Here is a 23,535-nt window from a genome sequence, read left to right on the forward strand (position 1 = left end):
GGCGAGGCCGTCTCTCCCTCTCTCTCAGTCCCTCGGTGGCACGGGCGGCGGTCACGGGGTGCTGTCGGCGCCGTGACGTCACCGCGGGAGGGACGGACGGAGGACGCACGGACAGAAGGGGGAGGGCCCGGCGGGGCGGGCCGGGGCGGGGGGCGCTGCCCGGGGCGCGGCGCGGGGGCGGGTCCAGCCGCAGCCCGGAGTAGGCGCCCGCCCCCCCCGAGTGACAGAAGCGTCCGGGCACCGGAGCTCGCGCTGGGGCCGCAGCCGCCGCTCGCGCCGCCGCCCCGCCTCCGGCCCCTCCGCCGCCCGGTGTTATGCGGCGCTCTTGAGGGGCGAGCGCAGCCCGGCAGGACCCGGCGCGGCCCTGAGGGGCGACGGGGTCTCGCTGCGCCTCGCCGGCCAAACCCATGACTACGGCAAACTGCGGCGCCACCGACGAGTTCGACTTCAGGCTGATCTTCGGCGAGGACGGGCAGCCCGGCCCCGGGCCGCCGCTGGGGCCCGCAGGTGCGCCCCGGGGCCGGGGGGGTCGGTCGGGTTCTTGTTTTCCTCCGAACGAGGCGGGGAGGGCAGCGGGGACTGCGCCGGCCCCGCCGCTGCGGGAGGCGGCAGCCCGGGGGGAGCGGCGCCGTCCGTCCGTCCCTCAGGCCGCGGCCGCTTCCCGGCGCCGCTCCCGTTCCTCCCGCGGGATGCGGGGGCTCAGGAGCGACCGGCCGGGCCTCTCCCCGCCGTAACAACTTTCTTTGGGAAAAGAAACCCAAGAGCTCGCATCGTGCGGGAGGAGCCGCCCCGGGCGCGGTGGCGCCGGCGGGGAAAAGGCCCCGGGTTGGATCTGGTGGCCCCACGCCCCCCGAGCCCGGGGAGGGACCGGGCAGGGAGCAGCAAAGTGTTAACGGGGCCGGAGCAGGGCAGTGCTCGGGCACTTGCGATGAAAAGTTTCAGCCGAAGTGTTCCCCGTATATAGAACATCCCAGTGCGTTCTGCAGACTTTGTGTACGTGTGCACGGGCGAGCACCGCGTGTTGAGATGTGATGGCTCTTTGGGTCCGTGTGTGCAAATGCACGCATACATATCGGAGTGCTTCCATTTTACTTTGTTTGTAGTACTGGAGGCTGAAAATCCCGTTTTAAAATGCTCGTATTTCTTGAAACTGCAGAAAACAAAGTATTCCCTGTGAATTGTGGCGTGAAGAATCAATAAGGACCAGCTGTGCCTTGTTTAGCTGTACCAGAGTTTGATGGCTGCGTGCTTTATTTTCTAACGTACTTGAAATAAGTTTTGATTGGTAATGGGCTGTCTTATGTCCAAGTGTTAGATGATAAGATAGCTTGAAACACGGCTGTATCCAGGCTAAATGATGCAGCCATGTTGTTTGACTCGGTCGTCTGCCTAAGTTAATTAGAAAAAAATTTGTTTGATACAGTCTGTGTGAAAGCACTCAGGATTAACTCCTTAGAAAATCCCTAACTTTCTTGATGCTCAGATTTAATTTGCAAATTCGTTCAGATCAGGGAAGGCTTTGTCTATTTTCCATCTCAGTACAATAGCAGATGGTGTGTGTTGTGAAGGGGGCCTGAATTCTGCATAGATAAGTGCACTACAGTACCGTATGAGAACAATGGAAAACATGTGAATAAATGATAACAAAAACAATTTTGACACCCCCATTTCTATTATTTTGACATAAAACCGGTTGTCTAAACTATGTTCCTTTGTTGATGATAGATGAGAATGAGAGAACAAGTTTCTCAGAAAGCTGGAAATACTAGTGTGGTATCAACTCACTGTTATATTTGTATTTGGGTAGCAGTCCTTAATAAGCTGTTCAGATGTTACTCTGAATACAGAGAATTTTCCATGCTTGATAAGTCAAAACTATTCTTATGTCAAATTTAAAAATGTGATATTTGAACCATGAACTAGTTTGTTTGCTGTAGCACTCAGTAAGAAATCCTGCATCTGAACCATCTGAACCAGTAATTTTACTGTTTTGTAGAATTCTGGAGATGATCTTGCCTGCTGTGCACAGATGTGGCCTTCGGGGGAAAGGGTTAGAGTAGGACTCTGCCTTCATGTCCTCTGTTAAAAGTATTGCCAGAGCTCATCTGTTTATTCTGCCCATGGATTTTACACATAGAATTCATATGAGAGGTCCCATATTGGAAATCTATTTTTTTCCCTTACCCCTCCTCCAAATACATTAGATGAACAAAAAAAAAAAAAGTTCTTAGAGCTCCCTAAAGCATCTATTTCATAATCCCATATCACTTCCTTCAATGGTGGTGTCTGATGTGCTGCAAAGTAAGCATAAGGGTGTATGCTAATAATAAAACATGTAGGTCACAGGGAAAGTTGCTTAATTTGAAAGAAATAATACTAAAATTACTCAGTTTTCCATGATCATGGAGAACACCTAAAAACACATTCTGATCCTTCGTGCTTTGTCTCTAAAAGTTTGAAACTGGCATTCTGATGAAGGAAGTGTCTGGTACAAAGTTCTTGTGCAAATAACATGGAAATCTATGTTAATGGTGTCTTTTATACTGAGACTACTCTAGTGTTGTGAGGATTTTATATATGTATCTTTTATATATGTACACATGTAAGTATATACAGTTTCATATTTATATTTAACTGTATTTGTAATCAAAAGCAAGGAAAAGTGAGCTATTCTTTCATTTCCTTGAAATACTTTTGATATCTGAACTACTAAGGAAGTGCTAATGCCAGGCAGGAGATTACCCCTTTTATGATATTAAAAGAAGAGTAAGAGAAATTAAATCAGCTGGGATCTTTAGTTATTCCACAGAACATTTTCAGTGGGTTTCAGGATAGCAGGACTGACATTTGTAGGTTTGTGCAAAGTGGCAGGACTTGAGACCTCTGTTCTGCATTAGTGCTTCTTTGCTTGATCTGAAAGTTGTAGTTCCTGCTGCAGAGGAGAATGCATGAAAGAAGATGTGTGAAGATGCTTGCAATCCCTAGTGTAATACTGCAGTCTTTGCAGAATACTTGGATTGAAATTAAAAGGGGTAGCCCATTCCCAGTAGGTTTTGAGTTGAGGTAGAAATTTGCTAAATTAAAGATTCTCAAGAGCTCTTCAGCTGCCTTCAAGTGGATGTTAGGTACTGAGCAAGAGTTCCTGCAAACTTGCTTTCTGTTTCTCTGTTTGTTCGGTGTTCTTATCCCAAAGAACAAAGAAATTGTCTCTTTGATTTTGTATTGTTAAGCACTAAAAGCGTTTGGTACAGTTCTAGCTACAGTTCTTTCTTCATCTTTTTATGACCAAGAAATTCAAGCCTCCAGTTCCTAAAGTTAATGCTACAGATCACTCTGAAGTGAACCAAATATCTTTGCTTTGCTCTTTGTTGCAAAAGTTTGGGTAGCTGCAGTAGCATCCGATTGCATCGTGCCACCTTGTACCAGCTGCGTTTGAAATGTCTGAGTCAGCCCGTGCTTTACAGATCGTTCAGGTCCTCCACAGTCTGCTAACAGACATGTCACTGGCTTGCGACTGGCAGTGACAGTGTTTGATGTGCCACCTGGTTCGGCCTTTTTGATGAAGGGACCTTTGGGATGTAATATGTGACACTTGAGTAATTGAATTAGCTGGAATGCTTTTGTAATGATGCCCCGATTCCCTTCACCACCAGCAGTTTTGCAATTCTATTCAGTGTAATTTTGGGGAATTTGTCTAGAATTTATTAGGCAGTTAAACTGCATTGAGTTTTTCACACTGCTGAGAACACATTATACTTTTTAAATGCCAAACTTCTCAAAATGAAAGCAAATATGAGTTGCTGTAATATTTTCTGAAGTTTTATTTTAGGGGTTCATTTTCTCTTTAAAAGAATGAGCTTTTCAAGGTAAAAGCTGTACTTGGAGTATATACTACTAAGCTGAGAATTTGGGATCTTATAGCATTCTGTGTCATGCAAAACTATTTCTTCCTGGTATGTGAAATCAGAACTAACTTAAAATTAGAGGCTGCAAACTGTTCAGTATGCAGAAGATGAAGAGTTACAGATGAGTTACTGATGCTGCTGTTCAGCCTCCTGCCTAAAATGCTCCTGTTATTTCTGATTAAGTATTATAAGAGCTAAAGAGGGGCCAATGTTTTGTTACCCCTGAAACAGTAATATGAGTTTCACCTTAACTTCTACCTTTTGTTCTTGGATTATGAAGTAGAGAAGAAGTTAATATTTCCATGTAAATAATCTTCCCTGGTTGATTTTGTTTATTTGCTTTCCCACAATATGAATGCTTTAAAAGAACTGATCAAACTACCCTCCTTGGACTTCAGGTTCATAGTATTTATTTTATTTTATTGGAAACCATGAAACAAGATGAAACCGGGTTCTTCATATTTCATGTGACCTAACATTTGGTTAGGTAATACTATTTGGTAATCTTGTTACAAATGAATCTTATGATATCTCTTACTTTTCTTCTGAAGAGTATAAAAACATCCCAGGTCTGTGATGAATTTAGCAACTGTTCAAAACATCTCTGTGAGCTGCAGCCTCATTCTGCATAAGGATGCTGAGTTTGGATTTGTCTCTTTCATTGATTTACAAACTTCTACGCCTGTTCTCCTCTGAGATTTTTTTCCTTTCACTTAGAGCTGATGGGTTGTTGGTTTGTTAGTGGATAACACGACTGAAAAGCACATTTTGCTGAAGTGACTGTCAAAGTAATACCTGATCTTTTCTGAAGGTTTTTGTGTCAGACCTTTCTCTGTGACCATCCATGAGCTGCTTGGGCTGCTCAGCAGTTGTCTCCTGCCCACATACCAAGTGCTCTGAAGTGATGATGGGTGCTGGATTTTCCCTCAGCTAGGCAGAGCTCTCTTGTAGTGAAAACTGGCACTATGTATGTGTTATTTCATTTATGTGTGCCATAGAAGTCTTCAAACCATTGATTTATACTGAAACACCACCACAATACTAGTCTTTATAGCTTTGCCTTCATCATTAATATATAAAGTATCCTTTTTCCCTTCCTAAATGTGCATTCATGACTGGTATTGCTGTCAGGGATTGTTGGTAGAGAGTAGAAAACAGTCAAAGCTGTTGATGAGAGTTTGCAGCGTGGTTGAACTTTTTGTTCTTTTCCGTGAGGTTGTGATTAAAGTAAATAATCTTAAGAAAATCAAGTTGTGTTAGAAAAGAGAGAGTAGTCTTATAATTAGATTGAGTGGGAAATGAAGGGCTGGATGCTGGCAATAGCTGTGAACTTACAGTGTGAGTTGACTGAGGATTGCTCTTGGTGAAATTTGATTTTGTGCTCAAAAGAGCTGGTCCAGAACTGTTGCAAAGTTGGCTTTCCCTAGCTGAGTAAGAGGAGCTTGTGAGACATCTTTTGAAGTCTGTTTACCAGGCTACCTTGCACACCTGTTTGTTTCACTTAAAGTTTTATTATTTTTTAAATTATTTTGATTCTATTTAGATTTGGATGTCTATATAAATTGGTAGGAGAGAAAGTCTTTGCACAAGATGGTAACTGTAGTTAATATATATAATTTGAGCCATCCATCTAAATACAGCTGTCTATGCTGGTCTGTTAACATTTGCTATACAAATGTTAAAAGAGTGCTCTGTGGTTAAGAATAGGATCAGCTGGTGCTACTCCAACAAAGGAATGAATGGATAAGTTACTTGAATCCATTTATTTTTTTCTCTCTTAGATATAAATGACACTTTCTAACAGAAATATTTATTTGATAACTGAGTATTAAATATATAGTGATAAACCACCACTTGCAGGAAATTGAGCTACTATCATTTTGTTTTACAAGCTGGGGGATGCTGGTATCCGCATTTAAAAGATTGACACACAGGGACACAATGAAAATCAGTCATATAGGCTGTGGTTATATAATCTGCTGATAGGGGGGAGGAGGGAAAACCAAACAGCTGCATCTGACCAAAACCAGAGGGTCTTGTGACTTCAAGATAGCTTAGAGAAACACTGAGGAAGGACCAAAGGAGAATCTGTACTAAAGTGCTATCAGTGGAGTCAAGAATTGCCTGGCAATTAAGAGTAAGAGATTAAGATGGTAATCCTGGCAAGCCGACATGTTTGAGTATGTTGTGATTTTTCACAGTATTCTGGATAAATTAAATCTTGCCTATTTGAATGAAGCTTGACCAGGATGAGACTATTCAGGGAAAACACCAAATTCTTTTGTGAGGTGTTGCAAAGCTGTTGTAGTTGCAGCTAATCTAATTTAATAACTTTTCTGATTTGGGAGTATGGTTCTTTGATCACTACATAGTGCATTACTATGTCAGACTAGAGTCACTAGCTAGTGAGTCACTATGTATTGCAGGGATGTTATAAAGGTCCCCAGTTTGACAAAATGTCACTTATTTTGTTTGTGAATTCATAGTTGCACATCACTCTCTGTCCCCTTTCTTCCCAACTGAATTTTGGGTAGAGTGTAAATGAAAACAAATCCTGAGATTTGGGATGTGGGAGATGGTCAGGTCCAGGTCAGCATTTGGTCTAATGCTTTTGTCTTACATATTTCTGAAAATTAAAAATTTCTTGCTGTTTCTCAAAGTAAAAAGTAGTCCTCTGCTTAAAACACGATGATCCCATTACTTTGGTCTGTATTGTCCAACTGGAAGCAGTTTGTCAGATGCCACCTGAAGTGTAGCCAGCTCTGTAATGTTGCTGTGAGTGAGAGAGAATAAATTGGAGTAGATGGGCCTGGGTCAATAGTAAGCAGCAGTTTGGCTGTTCACAGCAATAACGTAAATACGGGAGCTGTTGCCTCAAGCTGCCCTAGTGGGCCAGGGAAGTACGTGGAGCAGACTTGGCACAGAGCCCAGCCAGTAAAACAACATCCAAGTCCTTGCATTTGTCCAGGCATGCCATGGGGGTTCAAATGACAGTGGAATTCAAGATGAGTGAAATGATCAGTAAGGCTGAGTAAAACTGAGCAAGCTTATTAAGGAGGCAGCATTCTCTTCTACCTTTAGTACACCTATCTGTGAGTGTTGTTGTGAAATACTGGCAAAAGAGAACATTAAAAAAATCATAGAACTGTTCAAAGTCATTCAGGGAAGATGAATTTGAATCTGAAGCACTGCAGGTCTGGTGGAAGGAGAGAAGAATGAACTTTCTGGGGATCTGACTACAAACCCATGACCTTTCAGCAGTAAAGTCATGAAAATAGAATTCTGTGTGTGGTTTGAGTTGGTATTGTGTGATGATTTTGGTGGGTTTTTGTAAAGCAGAAACAAAAACTTCATTTGAGGTTGCATGAAAGATGTTTGTAGGTAAAAACATGAGCTAGTACTTAGCTAATTTATTAGTACCAAAAATGTGGTATCATATTATTTATATTAATATTTAGATTAATAGGAATTGCATCCTTAAAAATGGTCTCCCAGGCTGCACTTTGAAGATTAGTCATCACTTCTAAAAGTGAGAAATATTTTTAATATAGAAAAAATTCTTGAATGGAGTTGAATATTTTTGGTGTTTTCTGGTTTTTTTTTTAGCAGGTTGATGGAGAGGGTTAATGAAAGTCTTCATGTTTCAGTGGCTGCTAACATTGCTTTTTTTTGGGAACAAATGCTATGAGAAATGGTTTTTTAATCCCATATTTTAATGTTTTTAATGGTTTTGGAAAAAATGGAAGGATGACTTAGACATTCTTTCAGAGGGGCAGTATTTGCTCTGTGCTAGAGAGGGAATGAAATTGTGACTGTAGTTGGGCCAGGGCAGAAGCTGTCACCTTTTAACTAAAGTTGTTGTACAGAGTAGCCCTCTGTATCTTCATAGCCAAAATGAAAGTGTGACAGAATGACAAACTGTTAATCCAATCATGTTGCATTTATTAACTGTTAGTGACAATGATTCATTGCTTTGATGGCTGCATAATGGCCTGTAATAATATCTGCAGTGATGTATTGCTGCTCATGTGTATCTTTAGATGCTTTCTAGAAGTTGTTCCCTAAGTCAAGGACACAAAGGAGATGAGGAGATTCAGTAACTGATTATAAAAAGCTTTAATAGTGTAATTTGGGATAACTGTATTCAAACAGCAAGGCCATAAGGAAATACATTATTTAATCCAAAGAACTACTAAGAAAATCTGTCAACATTTTTTATTTTGCACAGCTTCTTTAAATGACCTAAGTCTCTGTATTTCATCAGTGTAATTTGTCGTGTTTAGTCTTTTGAGAGCAAATGCTGCTGTCCTTCAAATTGCCAAGCTTTTTCTTCTGGAGGCAGGAGTTAGGCTGATGTACAGTATGTGGTGATACCTCCAGTCCTGCTGGAATAAACACAAACCATTTAGGACTCTGGGAAGAGATGCAGTTACATGTGGCACAGTCATGAGGCATGCTAATATCACCACCTCTTTATTTTGGGGTGTCATTCTGAACCTTGCTGAGAAGAATAGTATTTGTGCTCAGCTTCAGCCTCCTCTTTTTCATTTGGCTGAATTGTGTTTCTGCCTTTTACTGCATCAATCTAGCAAAGTGAATTCAAGGTGCTTCTGATTCTACATTCGTGTGAGCAGATGGGAAAACAAGGCAGTTTCAGATTGTCATTCTGGCTCACTACAGTTCTTTGATGTACACAGCCTTTGAGTTTAATGCACCTGAAGTCCGCTGCATTATAAAATATTGGTGAAAAGTTGTAAAAATTGATGGTTTGAAATACGGAGTTAACTACATGGTAGGAGTGCCTGCTGTGGAATGGTTTGCCCTCTGTCATGCAGGCAGCTGCAGCAGTACAGTGTAATTTGGCCGAGGTGTGAAGAGTTCCCAAACGAGTTTGTTTGGGTATTATTGATACCAGTTCTCAATCTCGGTGTCATGCTCTATTTGATAGTCAGAAAGGGGATGCCCCCATTTCAGTCTCCCCTCCACTGTGTGACTGCTCCCCATTCAGACATCTTGCCTTGGCTTAGTGCTCTCCTTTTCTACCACTTTGCACAAAGACCCTGCTCTGTGTCACCGTACTCTCCTGTAAACTAAAATACAAATTTTCTTGCACGATCCTGTCTGGTTTCTTCGATACAGCCCTACTTAACACCTTCTGATTTTGCAAGCTTGGCTTCTGCTCAGTGCTTGCTTCAGGACTGGAGCAGTGAACTGGCAGTGTCTCTGTATAGAGCAGCAGGTTGCTGTGAGCAAGGTCGTGTTAGAAGTCAGTTGGTGGTAAAGGCATCCATGTAGGAGTTAGGTGAATTAGGTGAGGATTTCAGTTCATTCTGTTTGAATGACTGGAGATCCTTTTCATGGAGCCTGTTGGTTTTGCCTCCACAAAGGAAGAGTTGTGCATGGTAAATTGGCCCACAGTAGCAAGAATCTAGGCAAACCTGGCCTGCTGGCAATTACTACCCACGATTAATTCCCTTGTTCCTTTCACTCAGTATTTGCCTAATCTTCTCTCTTACCTTTATGCTCAGTCTACTTCCAGTGGGTCAGGCACAGCACACCAGTTTGGGAGTGATCAGGCTTCTCTCAGGTCTCACATCTACACATCTGAAATGCTCTGGGGTTGCAGGGCTGCAGTCCTTTTGCAGACTCTAACAGCTGATCATATAGAATAAGAGAGTTCATCTTCAGAACAGCAGTGTCAGATGGCTGCTCATACTGTGTGATTGTACCTGCTGTGCCCATGCACTGTGCTGTTTCCAAAAGGCTGTACACTAATATCTCTGAACTACTGGGTCATGCTGATTACCTTTGATCTGACAGTGAATGACAAATGAGACTTCATCAAACTGGAGGACAGCAGCTTCTGTTTTGTCTACAAGGTTATTATGCAGTGAAATACCATGTGTTCTTGAATGATATAGCCACAGATTAAAAATAGGAACCAAAGAGGAGCCCACAGAACTTGGAGGCTTCTGAAGCAAGAAGCAGATTTTTTTTTAACCTGAGTATTAATGAATAATCCTTAAATACTGAACCAAAGGCTTTTTAAAGTTATCATTTAAAGACATGCTTCATATCAAGCAGAGATAGCAGGAGAGCTGGAGAAGGCACAGGTATAAACACTGCTTAGCGCATCCGGTTGTTATTTTCTGTTTTGTAACTGAACTTAGAGTGACTAATTCTTGTTGAATCTTACAGTTACAAGTTTAATTCTTTACCTGCCTTGTACATAACCTTTTAGCAATATATCTCAAAGCTATTCTTTCCCTATTTGAAATTTAATTTCATTACTTCAGTGTGAAGCTGGATGTACACTAAGACAGCAGTTCTAGTTTAAATGCGTACCAGGCTGTGGCCTAAGGGTTTATTTAGTTGCATGTTATGTTTTTATTTGATAGTGAACACCTGCAGTTCCTGTCCTGGTTGCTTCTTTCCTCCCATGTCCTAAAGCTTGCCATTCTGTCAGTTGTATATATACAGGTGTTAGTGCACTGTAAATATGATTGCCAAAATCATCTGTGTTAAAAGAACATCTCTTCTCAGTTCCCCTCCCCCTTTGTGTGTGAAGGTGTGTGGGAGGGTGGTTGTTGCTCAAAAAACCTTAGTGTAGTTACACCCCAAGAGCCAGTATGTTCTTATTTTAGTCAGTGTCTGTTGTAAACATTTGATATGCTGGATTCTTCTCTTGTTTAAACTGCTGAAACTACTGCAGCTTCTTTATTCTTCTGTATTTCTACAAAGGATAATGAATTCTTATCCAGACTAGGATTGGAAAAGACTCCTGGATGAGCTCCCACTGTTGAGAAGGTTCTTTTTCTTCTATATTTCCAGTATACTTTGCTTAACAAAAGAAAATGAGTGAAATTGTGACTGGCACAACAGGACAGCTTCTGGCATACATGACTGACAAAAGTAAAATTCATTTTTATCCTTTTTTGAGTAATCTGACATGGCCATGAAACAGAGCACAAAACCATCAAAGACAGTAAACTGCTTCATAAAATGAGTGTTGTAAATCATCCCTTTCTGAAAACTTAAACCTGCAGTACTGCTTCATGTATTGCTAACTTTGGTCTAGAAGGATGTTTCCCCCTACTCCACCCTGCTACCTTAATTTTTTTTCACAATTTATTCTTTTTCAGTACCATATTTGGCTTGCTAGTCAGTTGTACTCCTTATAAACTAATACATTGCTATGTTTCAGTTTGAGGTTGTGGGATTTTTTAAGCTGATGTTTAAGCTTGTAGGAAGTGTTTCTGGAGAACTGATAGCTTGTAATGAAAAACTGGAGTTAAATATCCAATTATAGAGCTTTAGTGCAATAGTGTACCAAGAAGAACTCTCATCAATTGCGTTTTTACGTACACAAAAGAAAAACTATTGATTATTGACTAATTTGTGTTCCCTTAAGGAACACAAAAAAGTCAATAATCAATAGTTTTTCTTTTGTGTACTTAGTCTTAGTCTTAAGGATTAAGACTCCTCTTTCATCTCAAGAAATATATAAATTTGTGCAAACTTGCAGAGCAATGAAATAAAAAACCAGCCACATAGGCTTTTTGTCCCTTTTTACAAATATTTTTGTAACCATTGTGTTCAGAAAGAGATAATGGTAACTGGCATGACAGAAGTGGAAAACAGAAGAGTTGGTCATTCTTTTTAAAGCTTGTGAGTGAGACAGACTTGCCTGAGAACACACATGATCTCTGTGTCCATGTTCAGGTCTTTCCTCATGGTATTTAAAGGACTCGATTGCTGATCCTGTTTTCACAGTAGTAGTTTTATAAGACCTAGGTCAAGTTGCACTTTCTTCGTACCTTATAGCAGCTTCTATTGTCTGAAAATGTTTGTTTATGGGCTTGTAAACTTAGAATAATAAAACAGTTTGGGTAATTCTGGCACAGGGCTTGTGTTCAGACATTTGATAGTAATTGACCTTCCTTCTCTGGAGAAATCTGGCTGAGTGCACAGCTGCACATGTGCATGTGCCAGTACAACACTGGGGAGTGAGCAACTGGTGGGCAAGCATTGCTACTCCTGAATGTGCACTCTGATACAGCAAGTAGCAAGCAAAATGTACTTTAGAAGCAGTTGTTCTGGACATTATTTAATTATATTCCCCAGTTAGACAGCTTATGTTGAAGTGTAGTTAGCAGCTTAGTAAGGGATGAGCCAGCATTGTTTTAATGCTGAACAGGAGCTTCTGTACACGAGGCTGTTTCCAGACAGTAGCAAATGTACATTCAAAATGAGCAACCTTCTGGTTCTCATTGACAGTGGATGACACACACGCCTGATGCAAGATTGCAGTGAAAGTCTGCAGCTTTATTTAGCTTATACACTGTGAATATAGAGCATCTGCTCATTTTTGTGATCCCTCAGTAGTGAACCTGATCTCAGCAGGGTGGGGAGGAAGACTCCACTAGATTTCTAAAGACTCGTGGCTTCTCTGTGCTTCTCAGTGGCAAAAGTCTTACTAAGTGAAGACAAAGCTGAGTTTCTTTCTATGCCATTTGTCCAGAAGATCTCCTTTGATTGTAAAAGAAAATGTGTTTGACGTGGTTTGTTCTTAGGAAACAGTGACTTGTTTTGTTTCTTTGTCTCCTTTAAAATGCTTACTGGAACAAATAAACTATTAATACTACTTCTAAAACTGAAGTTGAACTTATTGGCCCATAATCCTTCATTATTTTTTAACCTTTTATTGAGTCCAGTTTTCTTTACTCTGTGTTGCTGTTATCTTTATTAGCAGTTTATTATGTTGTCCTTACTAAAGCAAAAGCATTTAGCACATCTGCCTTTTCAGTGGCACGAAGGGATTTGAGGTGAATGGCACTACTTCTCTTGGTCTGTGTATTTTGCTGTGTCTGTTTTGTCATCTTGACCCCATGTGCTTGTGGCACTCAGTTTTTGTGCTCTACCTTCATAGACTGCCCTAGTTTCTGTGTCTTGAGTGCTTTCTTATATTTTATGGTCAGTGAAGGCCTCATGACTTGGCCAACTTCTTTATTGTCTTTCCTCCCCCAACAGGATTGTTTGGATGTAATAGCTCTCCTATGAAGTAACCAGATTTCCAGAACTCTATTTTTTTCCCTCGGGCTTCTCCATAACTCTTTTTTCCTTACACTTGCCTATTGTGAGACTTCCCTTTGTTTGTTTACCCTCTGCTTCTTGAAGCCCTGTGGTGGATTTGTTTTGTGCTATTCTCACTGCTTTCTCTTTTAAGGGTTATCAGTGAAGGTTTTTTCATTTTTTCTTTCCCCCCTCCCCCCCCAGCTGTCTATTTGTGTTTGTATGTTACTAGTTCCTTAAGATAGGTTAGAGGGCTCTTTCAGATTGGATTCTCTGCAATCTTTATTAGGACAAAAATAATTTCTGGTAAATAATTTAGTAGAATTAATGACATGATTTGTTAAGGTCTTAGTGTTGTCCTTTTTGTGAGCAGCTAACAGGTTATTTAAACACATTAACTGTAAGGGGGAGGATTTGTGTGCACAGACGGAAATAAATCTACATGTTTATCAATTGAGTCTGAAAATTATGTGGGTGATTTAGGCTTCAAACTGTGTTGTGTTCACAGTGTTAAGTGTGCTTTTGGGATTGGGTATTCATTAGGTTTCTTGCTTCCTGTTTTGTGTGTGTGCAGCTGGGGAGGGGTAACGGCCAGCACGGCCAAACTCAGGAGAGGGACCACAGACGCCTGAGTCACAAAGGTTCTGTCTCCTGTCTGCTCCATCTCTTCCCCTCTTCTTCCCAGCTGGTGTTGGTAATTCTGTGCTGGTCTGATCTCTCCACCTCAGCATTGTGAAAATTAAATTCTGAATCTACATCTGCTTTTTGTAAATCCCTGTGACACTGAAAGTAGAGAAATTGTCTTAAATATTTTAAGATTTCTTGATTATTGGTGTAAAAGGAAGAAGGCTCTTTGCAATGGTGAGAGGTTTAGTGCAAACAATGTGCTGCTCCTGTTCCTAAAACAATTAATGACAGTAAATGGTTACACACTGGGCTTGAAGACTTCCAACTGCTGTTTTTCTAAAAGGTTATTATTATTATTATTATTATTATTATTATTATTATTATTATTATTATTATTATTATTATTATTATTATTATTATTACTCTGTGGCTGTAACTGTTTTATTTCTAAGTTTTGATAAGGTAGATAATAGCCTTTATAGGATTGCCTTCTTCTTCCCTAGATCTATGCTTTTATTAATACTGAGTTAGGAAACAGATATCTGTGATCTTGCACATCAATACATCAATAGATATGGAAAACCTAGAACCAATTACTGTCTGCATTTCATGTTTTGTGATGGAAAACAGCAGAAAGAAAGAGCCTCAATTAAAGTTTTAAAAAATGTTTGTTACCCTAGTGAAAGAAAATGGATATGGAGTTTTGGTAGTGAGCTTGTGTTAATTGTGTGTGATATGTGCAATAGTCCTTCCTGAGAACTCTGATTCTTTCAGTGTGTGCATATTTAGAAATCAACCTATGCTGATTTTCTTTGCTCTTAACACATACAGTAGTAGTTAATGATTTATAATATGGATAATTGTCATACATAACCATAATACATATAAAATCATGCAGTGTTTATAATATTACTAAGTACTCCTTAAATGCAATGTATGCCACCTTTAATAGATTTCTTATAGAGTTGTTCCCTGCTCATGAAACTTCAGCCTTTTCTTTTTTGTTTTTTTTTTTTGTGAAGTCTGAGGAATGTAGTCCATTCCTTGGTAACAATGTGCTTTCTCTTCATTTGAAAATGCTTCCCTGTCTCTGAGGAGCTGATGTTTTGTTTGTTTTAGTTAATTTTAAGCTGATTGCTATTAGTGAAATAGACTGACTTCATTAACAAACTAATTTTTTTTTCATGCAAAGGTTTAAAATACATAGCTTCCAGTCTGGATATTTTAACTGATTGTGAGGGAGAATACATTTAGTTTAAAACAAATATTATTAGTCTGCTGGTATTCAGGATAAAAATAATTTTTAAAAAAGAGCTAATACCTAGAGATGCAATTTATGTCATCTAGCCTGGATTTGTGGAAAATTAAAGAGTGAAGACCCTATTTACAAGTGAAAAGAAACAAGAGTGGAATCACAGTACCTACAAAATATGAAAAAAAAAAAGTGTTTTCTACATTTGTTTCAGACAAATGTCTCCTATTGGCAGTTAATTTAATATTGAGAAATGGGGCAAGAAAAACTGCTTCAGTTCTGTGAGACAAAGTTGCTGATTTTGATAACGGGACTTGTACTCCTTCTCAATTGCTTGTTTTTCTTTGGAATATTTCCTGTGTTTTGGATAAGTTAGTGAGGTCTGAGAATATTTTGTTTTGCCTTATTTTGCTGAACAACTTGTGCTCAAACTTCATGCAACTGCACTGAAAAATGCTATTTAGCATAGGCACTTGAGAGTTTTCTAACCTGCAAAAAATATATCTTAGGAATACAATTCTTTATAGTTTCTTGAATAATACTTCTTGTTAGACCTTCTTTGGTTGAATGTTTTTAGCAGTTCATAATCTTCATTATTCAAGCTTGAGTCACTGTAAGATGCTTTTTATTGTTAAAGTAGATCTGTATTATGGATGTGATGTTCTGGTGCTTGTAAGTACTGACAGGACTTGCAGAAAGTACCTTCATCCTATTTGTGTCAAAAAGATAAACTTTTAATCATTTTTGATTAAAAATGTTTAATTATAAGTGGAATACAGTTATGAAAGATGAAGTTTGAATTGAGTGTTCAAGCTTAGAGCCTTTCAGGATTTTAACCCATTTTTCTGTTTGCATTATAATTTCTCTATGAAGATGTGTATAAACTGTGAAATCAGATTGAAAACAGGATTTATGATAGAAAATCATGCTGTAGTCATATTTAGTTGTAAAATAGACTGGGGAAAACTTAAAACTAAGAATTAGCTTTATTTTGTGTAACTAGTGTAATGGGAAATGTCTAGGATGTTGATAACAATCCATATCTGGGAAGCGAAGGATTTTGTTTATGGCATTTATCCAAGTATTGCATTCTGTCTCTTACTACTTTTTTTATCTTTTTTAATTTCGTTTTCAGATCTTGAGTCAGATGACTGTGCATCCATATACATCTTTAATGTAGAGCAGCCATCATCCTCTGTCAACCAGCCAATTTGTATTCCTCGCCATGGACTGCAGTCTCACTCCTCTCCTACGAGATTTCAGAGTCACAAGAACTATGAAGGCACTTGCGAGGTACCAGAATCCAAGTACAGTCCACTAGGTGGACCCAAACCCTTTGAGTGCCCCAGCATTCAAATCACATCGATTTCACCCAACTGTCACCAGGGGATTGAGGCCAATGAAGATGAATTACACACAAATGGCACAGAAAATGAGTATATGGAAAGGCCTTCCCGGGACCATCTCTATCTTCCTCTGGAGCCATCATATAGGGAATCATCCCTTAGTCCCAGCCCTGCCAGCAGCATTTCATCCAGGAGTTGGTTTTCAGATGCTTCCTCCTGTGAATCCATTTCCCATGTTTATGATGACGTAGACTCAGAGCTAAATGAAGCAGCTGCTCGATTTACCCTTGGCTCTCCTTTGGCATCACCTGGAGGTTCTCCGAGAGGTCCCAGTGATGAATCGTGGCAGCAGCCGTATGGGTTTGGGCATGCCTTGTCACCCAGACAGTCTCCCTGTCACTCTCCCAGAACTAGTATTACAGATGAAAATTGGCTGAGCCCTAGACCAACATCAAGGCCCTCATCCAGACCTACGTCCCCCTGTGGGAAGCGCCGCCACTCCAGTGCTGAGATTTGCTATGCTGGTTCTCTCTCTCCTCACCACTCTCCAACTCCATCACCCGGCCATTCTCCCAGAGGAAGCATAACAGAAGACACGTGGCTGAACACTTCCATTCATAATGTACAAGGCCTTAACTCTGGGCTTTCACCATTTCAGTGTTGTACAGAGACTGATATTCCTCTAAAAACCAGAAAGACCTCAGAGGATCAGACTGCCACTTTATCTGGAAAAATAGATATCTGTCCTGAAGAGCAAGGTACCTTGTCATCATCCCTTGAAACTGCAGTGGATGATTGCTCTGGCTCTCAGCACACCTTGAAAAAAGACTTGCCCGGAGACCAATTTCTTTCTGTTCCTTCGCACTTTACTTGGAACAAGCCGAAGCCTGGTCACACTCCTATATTCCGGTGAGTGGTTACAAAGTGACTCCTTCCTGGCTTTCCCCTCCTGTGCATCTTAAATAGACATATAAGTGCCCTTGTATTGCAGTGATGCATTAAGATTTCTTAAGAAAACTTGAAGGCAGATGGATGCTATAATTCGGAAAAAATAAGTTGAGATAGCACTTACCCTTCCTCTTTAAAAACACAGTTGATCATTGTAAATAGGATTAGTTTTATTTAAGTAAAGTTTGTGTATATGCACAGAGCCCAGCTGAATTAAATGTCAGTGGATTTTGTACATGCTTTGCCTTTCCATCTAATCTGAGCACTTGACATTTTCATATAGCTAGGGAAACCTGACTTACATGATTTTATGTAACTGGGAGATCACAAAAGAGGTAGGGGGTTTATTTGCTTTTGTGTCGATTTACTTCTTTGGGCTCATATAATTCTAGAAATAGAATAAAGGAAAATTTTGTATGCCATGCTGAAAGTCATCCAGAAAGAATGGATGTCTGGGCTCTAGTTCCAGGGTATTTCCACCATCCATGATAGAATTAAATAGGTCTTTTCCTTTTGCAGTCCTGTCATGTGCTAGCAGGATGATTTGTGGAGACTCAGAAGAGGGAACTGGTTTAATTAAGTGAAAAAGTCCCCCCCCCCTCCTTCCACGTTTTAGATGGATCAGTTCTATGATCTTTCAAGTTATAGAGCTTGTATAAATTCTTGAGAAGCTGTCATCTAGCTTGGCTTGTTAATAGCTAAATCCATTTAAATAATACTTATTCAGCCATCTGGTTTTTTTTTGCCAAATTTTATAACCACAGGTTTTAATTTCTCTCCACAGAATTGTACTGATTTTAGTAAATAGAAGTGATTTTTTTTTCTTCTCCTTTAATGTTCTTCCACATAACTGTTCATGGATTTTGTTTACTGTAACATTTAACAGTAAAGATGCAAAGCTGCTGGCTGGATCTGTTCTACCAGGTCTGAAACTACTGTGTTAACAGATAAGTTAACTGTCCTCAAGTCTGGGGATTTTTAAAATTTCATTGCCATCTGTTAGTAATAGGTGTTCAATCTGTTTCTAGAATCTTTTCATTAGAACTAAAACAATGATGACTGTTTTAACTTATTTGTGTATTTTGGAATTGTATTATATTTGTGTAGGATTATAAGCAGTCCTAACTTGCCATTTTTGTTAGCTTGCATGCTAACATTGTTCTTAAAAGGTGAGCAATACAGTAGGGTTAGATGTCATGAACAAACAGGCATGGGCTGTGGATCTATGGTTCTGTGGGATGAACAAAGTGGTTTGAAACATGGACAGCTCATACCTGTTTCCTCTTGTACTGCAGGAAACTGAGTACAACTGAATAAAAAGAAATTTTAGTGTTTTCATTAAAAAGTAAAAATATTTCTTCAAATGTCAAACTTTATTTAGAAGCAGGAACTGAAGAATTTCTGTAAATATATAAGATGGGCAAACAGACAGAAGACAATGAAGACTACACCTATACACAAGGAAGCTACATAAGCCCATTAAGCTGGGTGCATTTGCTGCCAAAAATGTCGGCTGATTATTGAATTGGTGGAAATGGCTGCACTGGCAGCTGTATCCTCCTTGAAATGTTGAATTACTTAGCAGTTGTAGCCTGTTCCACAGGGGGTTTGGCAGTGTGCATCTTTAGTGGGTAAAACCTTCCGTTCTGTCATACAGTATTTTGTAATTTTGATTCTTAGAAACCTAAGTTGATCCTTACATTTTATAAATAAAAATCAAATGCAAGAGCCTCTGTTTCTAAATAGCTGATGATGATGACCAAAAGTGAGCATATTAATTATCATAAAGAATTATGTAATCTCTATTTATGTATTTATTCCATAATGTATGTACAGTTGTATTAATTGTAGTATAAATGACAAGATATAGTGAAAATAGTGTACTTTTTAGTGTCTTGATTGTGTTGTCAAGCACAAAGTAGTGCATGAAGTAAACAGGAGTATTGATTCCAAGCAGATAAAAGAAATACATGCCCAGCTGCAGTAACTGACCCCTGGAAGAAGGGGAGGGATTTGCCTTACATGTTCTGTGGTGTGAAATGTGTAGGTAGCACCTTCTGCTCTGAGTGCTCTCTAAAGTTTTGCAAATCTGTTATCTACTTTATCTATCAGGCCTTACCATGTTTTCCTTCATTTTCTGTTTTCACTAAGTGTGCAATGCTTAAGAAACTCTAAAAATGTATAAGATGCTTTTGAGCATTAGTCATATTTCACATGCCATCCAAACTGGTTTGTTTGATGACAGCTTGTTATTTGGTCACAGAAACTCATAATCTGCCAGTCAGTGGCATATGAACAATGTCTGTGTATTACATGGCCCAAGCCCCATTTCTGCTCCTTGTCCAAGAGAAGTGTGGGCAAGGGCTTGGGCAGGACCACTGCAGCAATTCCTTTCTCCGAGTGAAGGAGCTGGGCAGCAGCTTCTGTACAGGGAATAGTGGAGGTGGCTGCTGAGGGTGTCACTCACCAGGTATGATGGCAGACTCAGTTGGTCATTTTACAGAATATTCAGTAATGAACTTGGTAATTTTATTTATTACATGGTTATTCTTGTTGCTGTTTAAGATACCTCTTTCTTTCACCCCCAGCCTCCTCACAGGGTGATGGGTAAGACATGGTTTTATGTGTCTCATGTTTTCCTTCCCCTCCACTGAAAAAAACACTTTCTTCTTGGGATCTTAATGTAGTGATAGTAGATCCAGCCTTCCCACTACCATTTTACTCCAGCATTCTGCAAATGTGCTGATTTTATCACTTTTTTTCATACTTGCTGTTAGAGTTGGAGTGTAAGAGTTCCAGAAAGTGCAAAAAAAAAAAAAAAATCTGTTTTACAGTGCTTTTTTTACTTGAAAAAGGGGAATAAAAAGAGTCTAGAGTTCACCTAGAAATCTCTACTGAGCAGGTGATATAATACAATACCTTTGGTGAGGACTTCACTCTACAAGTACAGTTCATAAGAGATCAGGAGCATTGCTAGTGCTGACCTTGGTTATGGTATTGTGGAGTTGAGGACCATCACAGACATGGCCAGCCCTGGTGCAGGTAACATGGGGCTGTTAGAAAAGTGCTCTCTGATAATGCAATTGGAAATCATGGCAGTTCTGTTATTTTTGCTTTTAAAAAGTCTTGATTATCTTTTGCTTTAAACTTCCTATTTTAACATGAATGACTAGTGGAACTGTAGACTTTAGGTTTGGTCAAGTGGATCTTGAGAATCTAATTTGTGTTTCAAGCAAACAGGCATTTGCAGGGTAGTAAACTTAAAGAAAGAAAAAATGAATGACTCATTGTTTAGCCCCACAGTATTGGATGGCAACAAATGTTGCTTTTGTGTCTGGAAGATAACCAGGCAATATTCATTAATGGTCAAAAATCTTGAAATAAAACCTAGTTTCCTTTACTTCCCTCATGGTATTCATAGAGACTTACATATTGATTTAAAAACTACTACATAAATTGGTGTTTGTTTCCAGACTGTTTTGTCATTAATTTAATCTATGACACTGAGAAGTGATGGGACATCAAATAGTTTTTTTGTCCCAGTGGAGATGAACAAACAGGCTTTGACAGACGTATTTACAGCTCAGAAACATTTTAATGGTGGACATGTAATGGCAGCTTGAGAGTATTTTACTGCTGAAAACTAGGATGGCTGACAATGTAATTAACTCATTCAGGAAAAAAAATAGTTTACATGAAGTGGTAGATCATGGAATACTTGAGAAAACTGTTTCTTTTGTTTGAATCTTTCTCTTGGAAGTCTAAAGAATAGACAGGAACAGAATTCTGTCCTATTTTTACCATAGGTATTTTGGGCCTTCAGTCTTAATTTTAAGAACTGCACTCACATTGGAAGATTTCTATAGACAAAGTTAGTCTGCCAAGTATTTATCACCTTTTTCTGATAAATAGAAATAACACCAGCTATTCTACTAGCAGAACTTTAAAATGAAAATGTTTGCAAATTACTGACTTTGAAGATAAGAACCCACTTAAGTGAGACAAGCAAAGGAACTTTGACCCTCTTAGGTTTTTAATAAGCAATGCTATCACTGTAATGTTTACACACCATTACTGAATCCAGGGAAATTCAGGTAGTGTTTAGTGCAGGGCCTTAGTGCTGTACCTGCTATTCCTCTCTCTGCTTTGCTCTGGGATGATGGAACAGAGATTTCCCCATGGCAGTTCACTGTACCAGTACTCTGACAGCAGTGTGAACTGTTCTGCTAGGAGCAGAATGGTCTTTTGAATGTAAGCAGATTAATAAAGTCTATTGATAGGCCACTGTGGCAGCTGGAATGGCCCCAAACTTCTTAACTTGAGAATTTCTCCATCAGGGAGAATATGGCTTTGTTCTAGGCAGTGAAGAGCAGCCCCAGCAGTATCTTGGCTCTGCAAGAGATCTTGAAAACCATAGCATTGGATCATAGTTATGATTTGATATTCTCAGGGGGTTGCTCTCTTGCAACATTGGCTTGTCACAGAATACACTGTGGGTTCATCTCTGCAAAAACTTGTGATGAGGAAAAAATGTGGAATACCCATTGTATGGTCAGTGAGCTTTTTCTCTTTTGAAATATTGGGAGGAATTTTAAGTGGAAAATTATTTTTGCTGCAACTAAAAATTAATAAAAGTATCTCTTTAGAAGATCTGGGAATCTCAACCAGTGAACTCTCACAACTATCTGGAGGTACTCTGGGGTATCTTTAAAGGGGTTGCTACTAGAATTAGTGGCTACAGGGAGGTAGGAACATTTTCATACAGAGTGGCTGAAATGAGTTTTTGTATCAGTTGCGCCTGTGTTCAAAAACAGTGCTACAAGTGGAAGGAAATTGTTTTTAGCTGAATTATGTTAATGAGTGCCATAGGCTTTGTTTTTCCTTCTGTCCCACACATGCTGCTCTGGGGCCACAGTCAAAGCAAGTCCTGTTTCTGCCCCAGGCTTCTTCCTATGGCAGAGGGGCAGAGTCAGCCCATGAGCTGTGCCCTCCCTGCCTTTTACAGCTCTGAATGCTCAAATCCTTATGGACATGTTTGACTGTTCTTATACTGAACATCAGTTGTTCCCTCATCAGTCAGTTCTGTTTTGGAGATAATGGTTCCAGAGAAGAAAGTATCTGTTAGATTAATATTGATAAAATCAATGAAGTGATACCTTCAAATGCTGTTGTTTCTGCTGAGAATGCTGCCAACAGGTTCTTTCTGTAGCTCTGAGTTCCCTTTAATAGCTGCTGTTCTCTAAAGTCTTTAGTCTTGATGTGATATATATGAGTATGGGCTTTCTGAGGCTTGCATTAATCAGATTATAGAACTCCCTTGGTATTTCCAGAAGAACATTTTGTAGGTTTACAGATTGGTGCTGTTTCAACAATGTACAAAGATCTGATTTCATGAAAGCTTTAGAATGACTGTCACTCATTACTTCCCTATCCTGATGTGATTTGGTTGTTTACTAGTAGGTTACTGCATTGCTAATAAAGTTTTTAATTTAAAAAAAGAGAGAGAAAAACTTCCGTGAAAGGCTTGGTCCCAAGCTGTTCTAACAGTAAATTGGCACCAAACTGGGTAGAACTTACTAATGAAACATGGAAATATCTATAAACATGTTCCTTCTCCATCAAGACTGAAAAGTGAAGGGCTTTAAAACATGAGTTGTTATTTTTCCTAATCTTTTGTTCTAAAATGACTTGAAAAGCCCCTCATGGCCAGCAGCTGATCTGGGTTCTGAATACAAAGTTAGGTGTCTTTATCAATAACACAAAGCTGTCATGCTGTGGAAGCTTGGGAGGGACAGAAAAAGTCCTTGTTCATTTCTGAAGCAGCTGAGCTGCTTATTCTTTAACATGTTCCAGATATTTTAAGGGTAATACACCACTATAAATTGAAGTTCAGCACTATCAGAGATTGTGCAGAAGTTCAGTGAAGCTCAGCGCACAGTTGACAGCTGATAACTGTGGTGAGTTAAATCTAGCAGTTTTACTGCTGATCCTTACCTATCACTGTAGACTGAATAGTATTTTCTTGAGAACAGATCCTTACATGCAGTAAAGCTGGCAGCTTCAGACCTATTTTCCCATATTCAGCATCTGGTACAAAATAGCATTGCTTCATATGACAAAGTATTCAAAACATATGCAAATTTGTTACTTCTTGCACCCCAAAGGCTGACATGATTTTTCTCATTTGGTATTGAATTGTACATAGAATAAAAAAACCAAAATACCAAGAGTTTGTAGACTGTATTCTGTTGGGTTTTTTTAATTTATCTGCTAATGCAGTCTTGTGGGTTCATGTGACTCTAAGAAGGTGGCAGAGCTGGCTAGGAAGTTCCCACTCTGCTTCCCACCCCTTTTCTGCTTGAAGGTGTGCAGGCAACTAGGACTC

General features: G+C 39.6%; 1 protein-coding gene across 1 annotated transcript in view; it reads left to right on the forward strand.

The window, feature by feature from the left end:
* Positions 1-407: 407 nt before the first annotated feature.
* Positions 408-23,535, forward strand: part of NFATC3 (nuclear factor of activated T cells 3) — a 64,682-nt gene continuing 41,554 nt past the window's right edge. Inside the window, exons 1-2 of the mRNA XM_066557523.1 lie at positions 408-507; positions 15,992-17,111. Of these exons, the coding sequence (XP_066413620.1) occupies positions 408-507; positions 15,992-17,111 (1,220 nt within the window). The remainder of the gene's footprint in view (positions 508-15,991; positions 17,112-23,535) is intronic.

This window comes from Molothrus aeneus, chromosome 11 (genome assembly GCF_037042795.1).
Source record: "Molothrus aeneus isolate 106 chromosome 11, BPBGC_Maene_1.0, whole genome shotgun sequence".
Classification (NCBI taxonomy): domain Eukaryota; kingdom Metazoa; phylum Chordata; class Aves; order Passeriformes; family Icteridae; genus Molothrus; species Molothrus aeneus.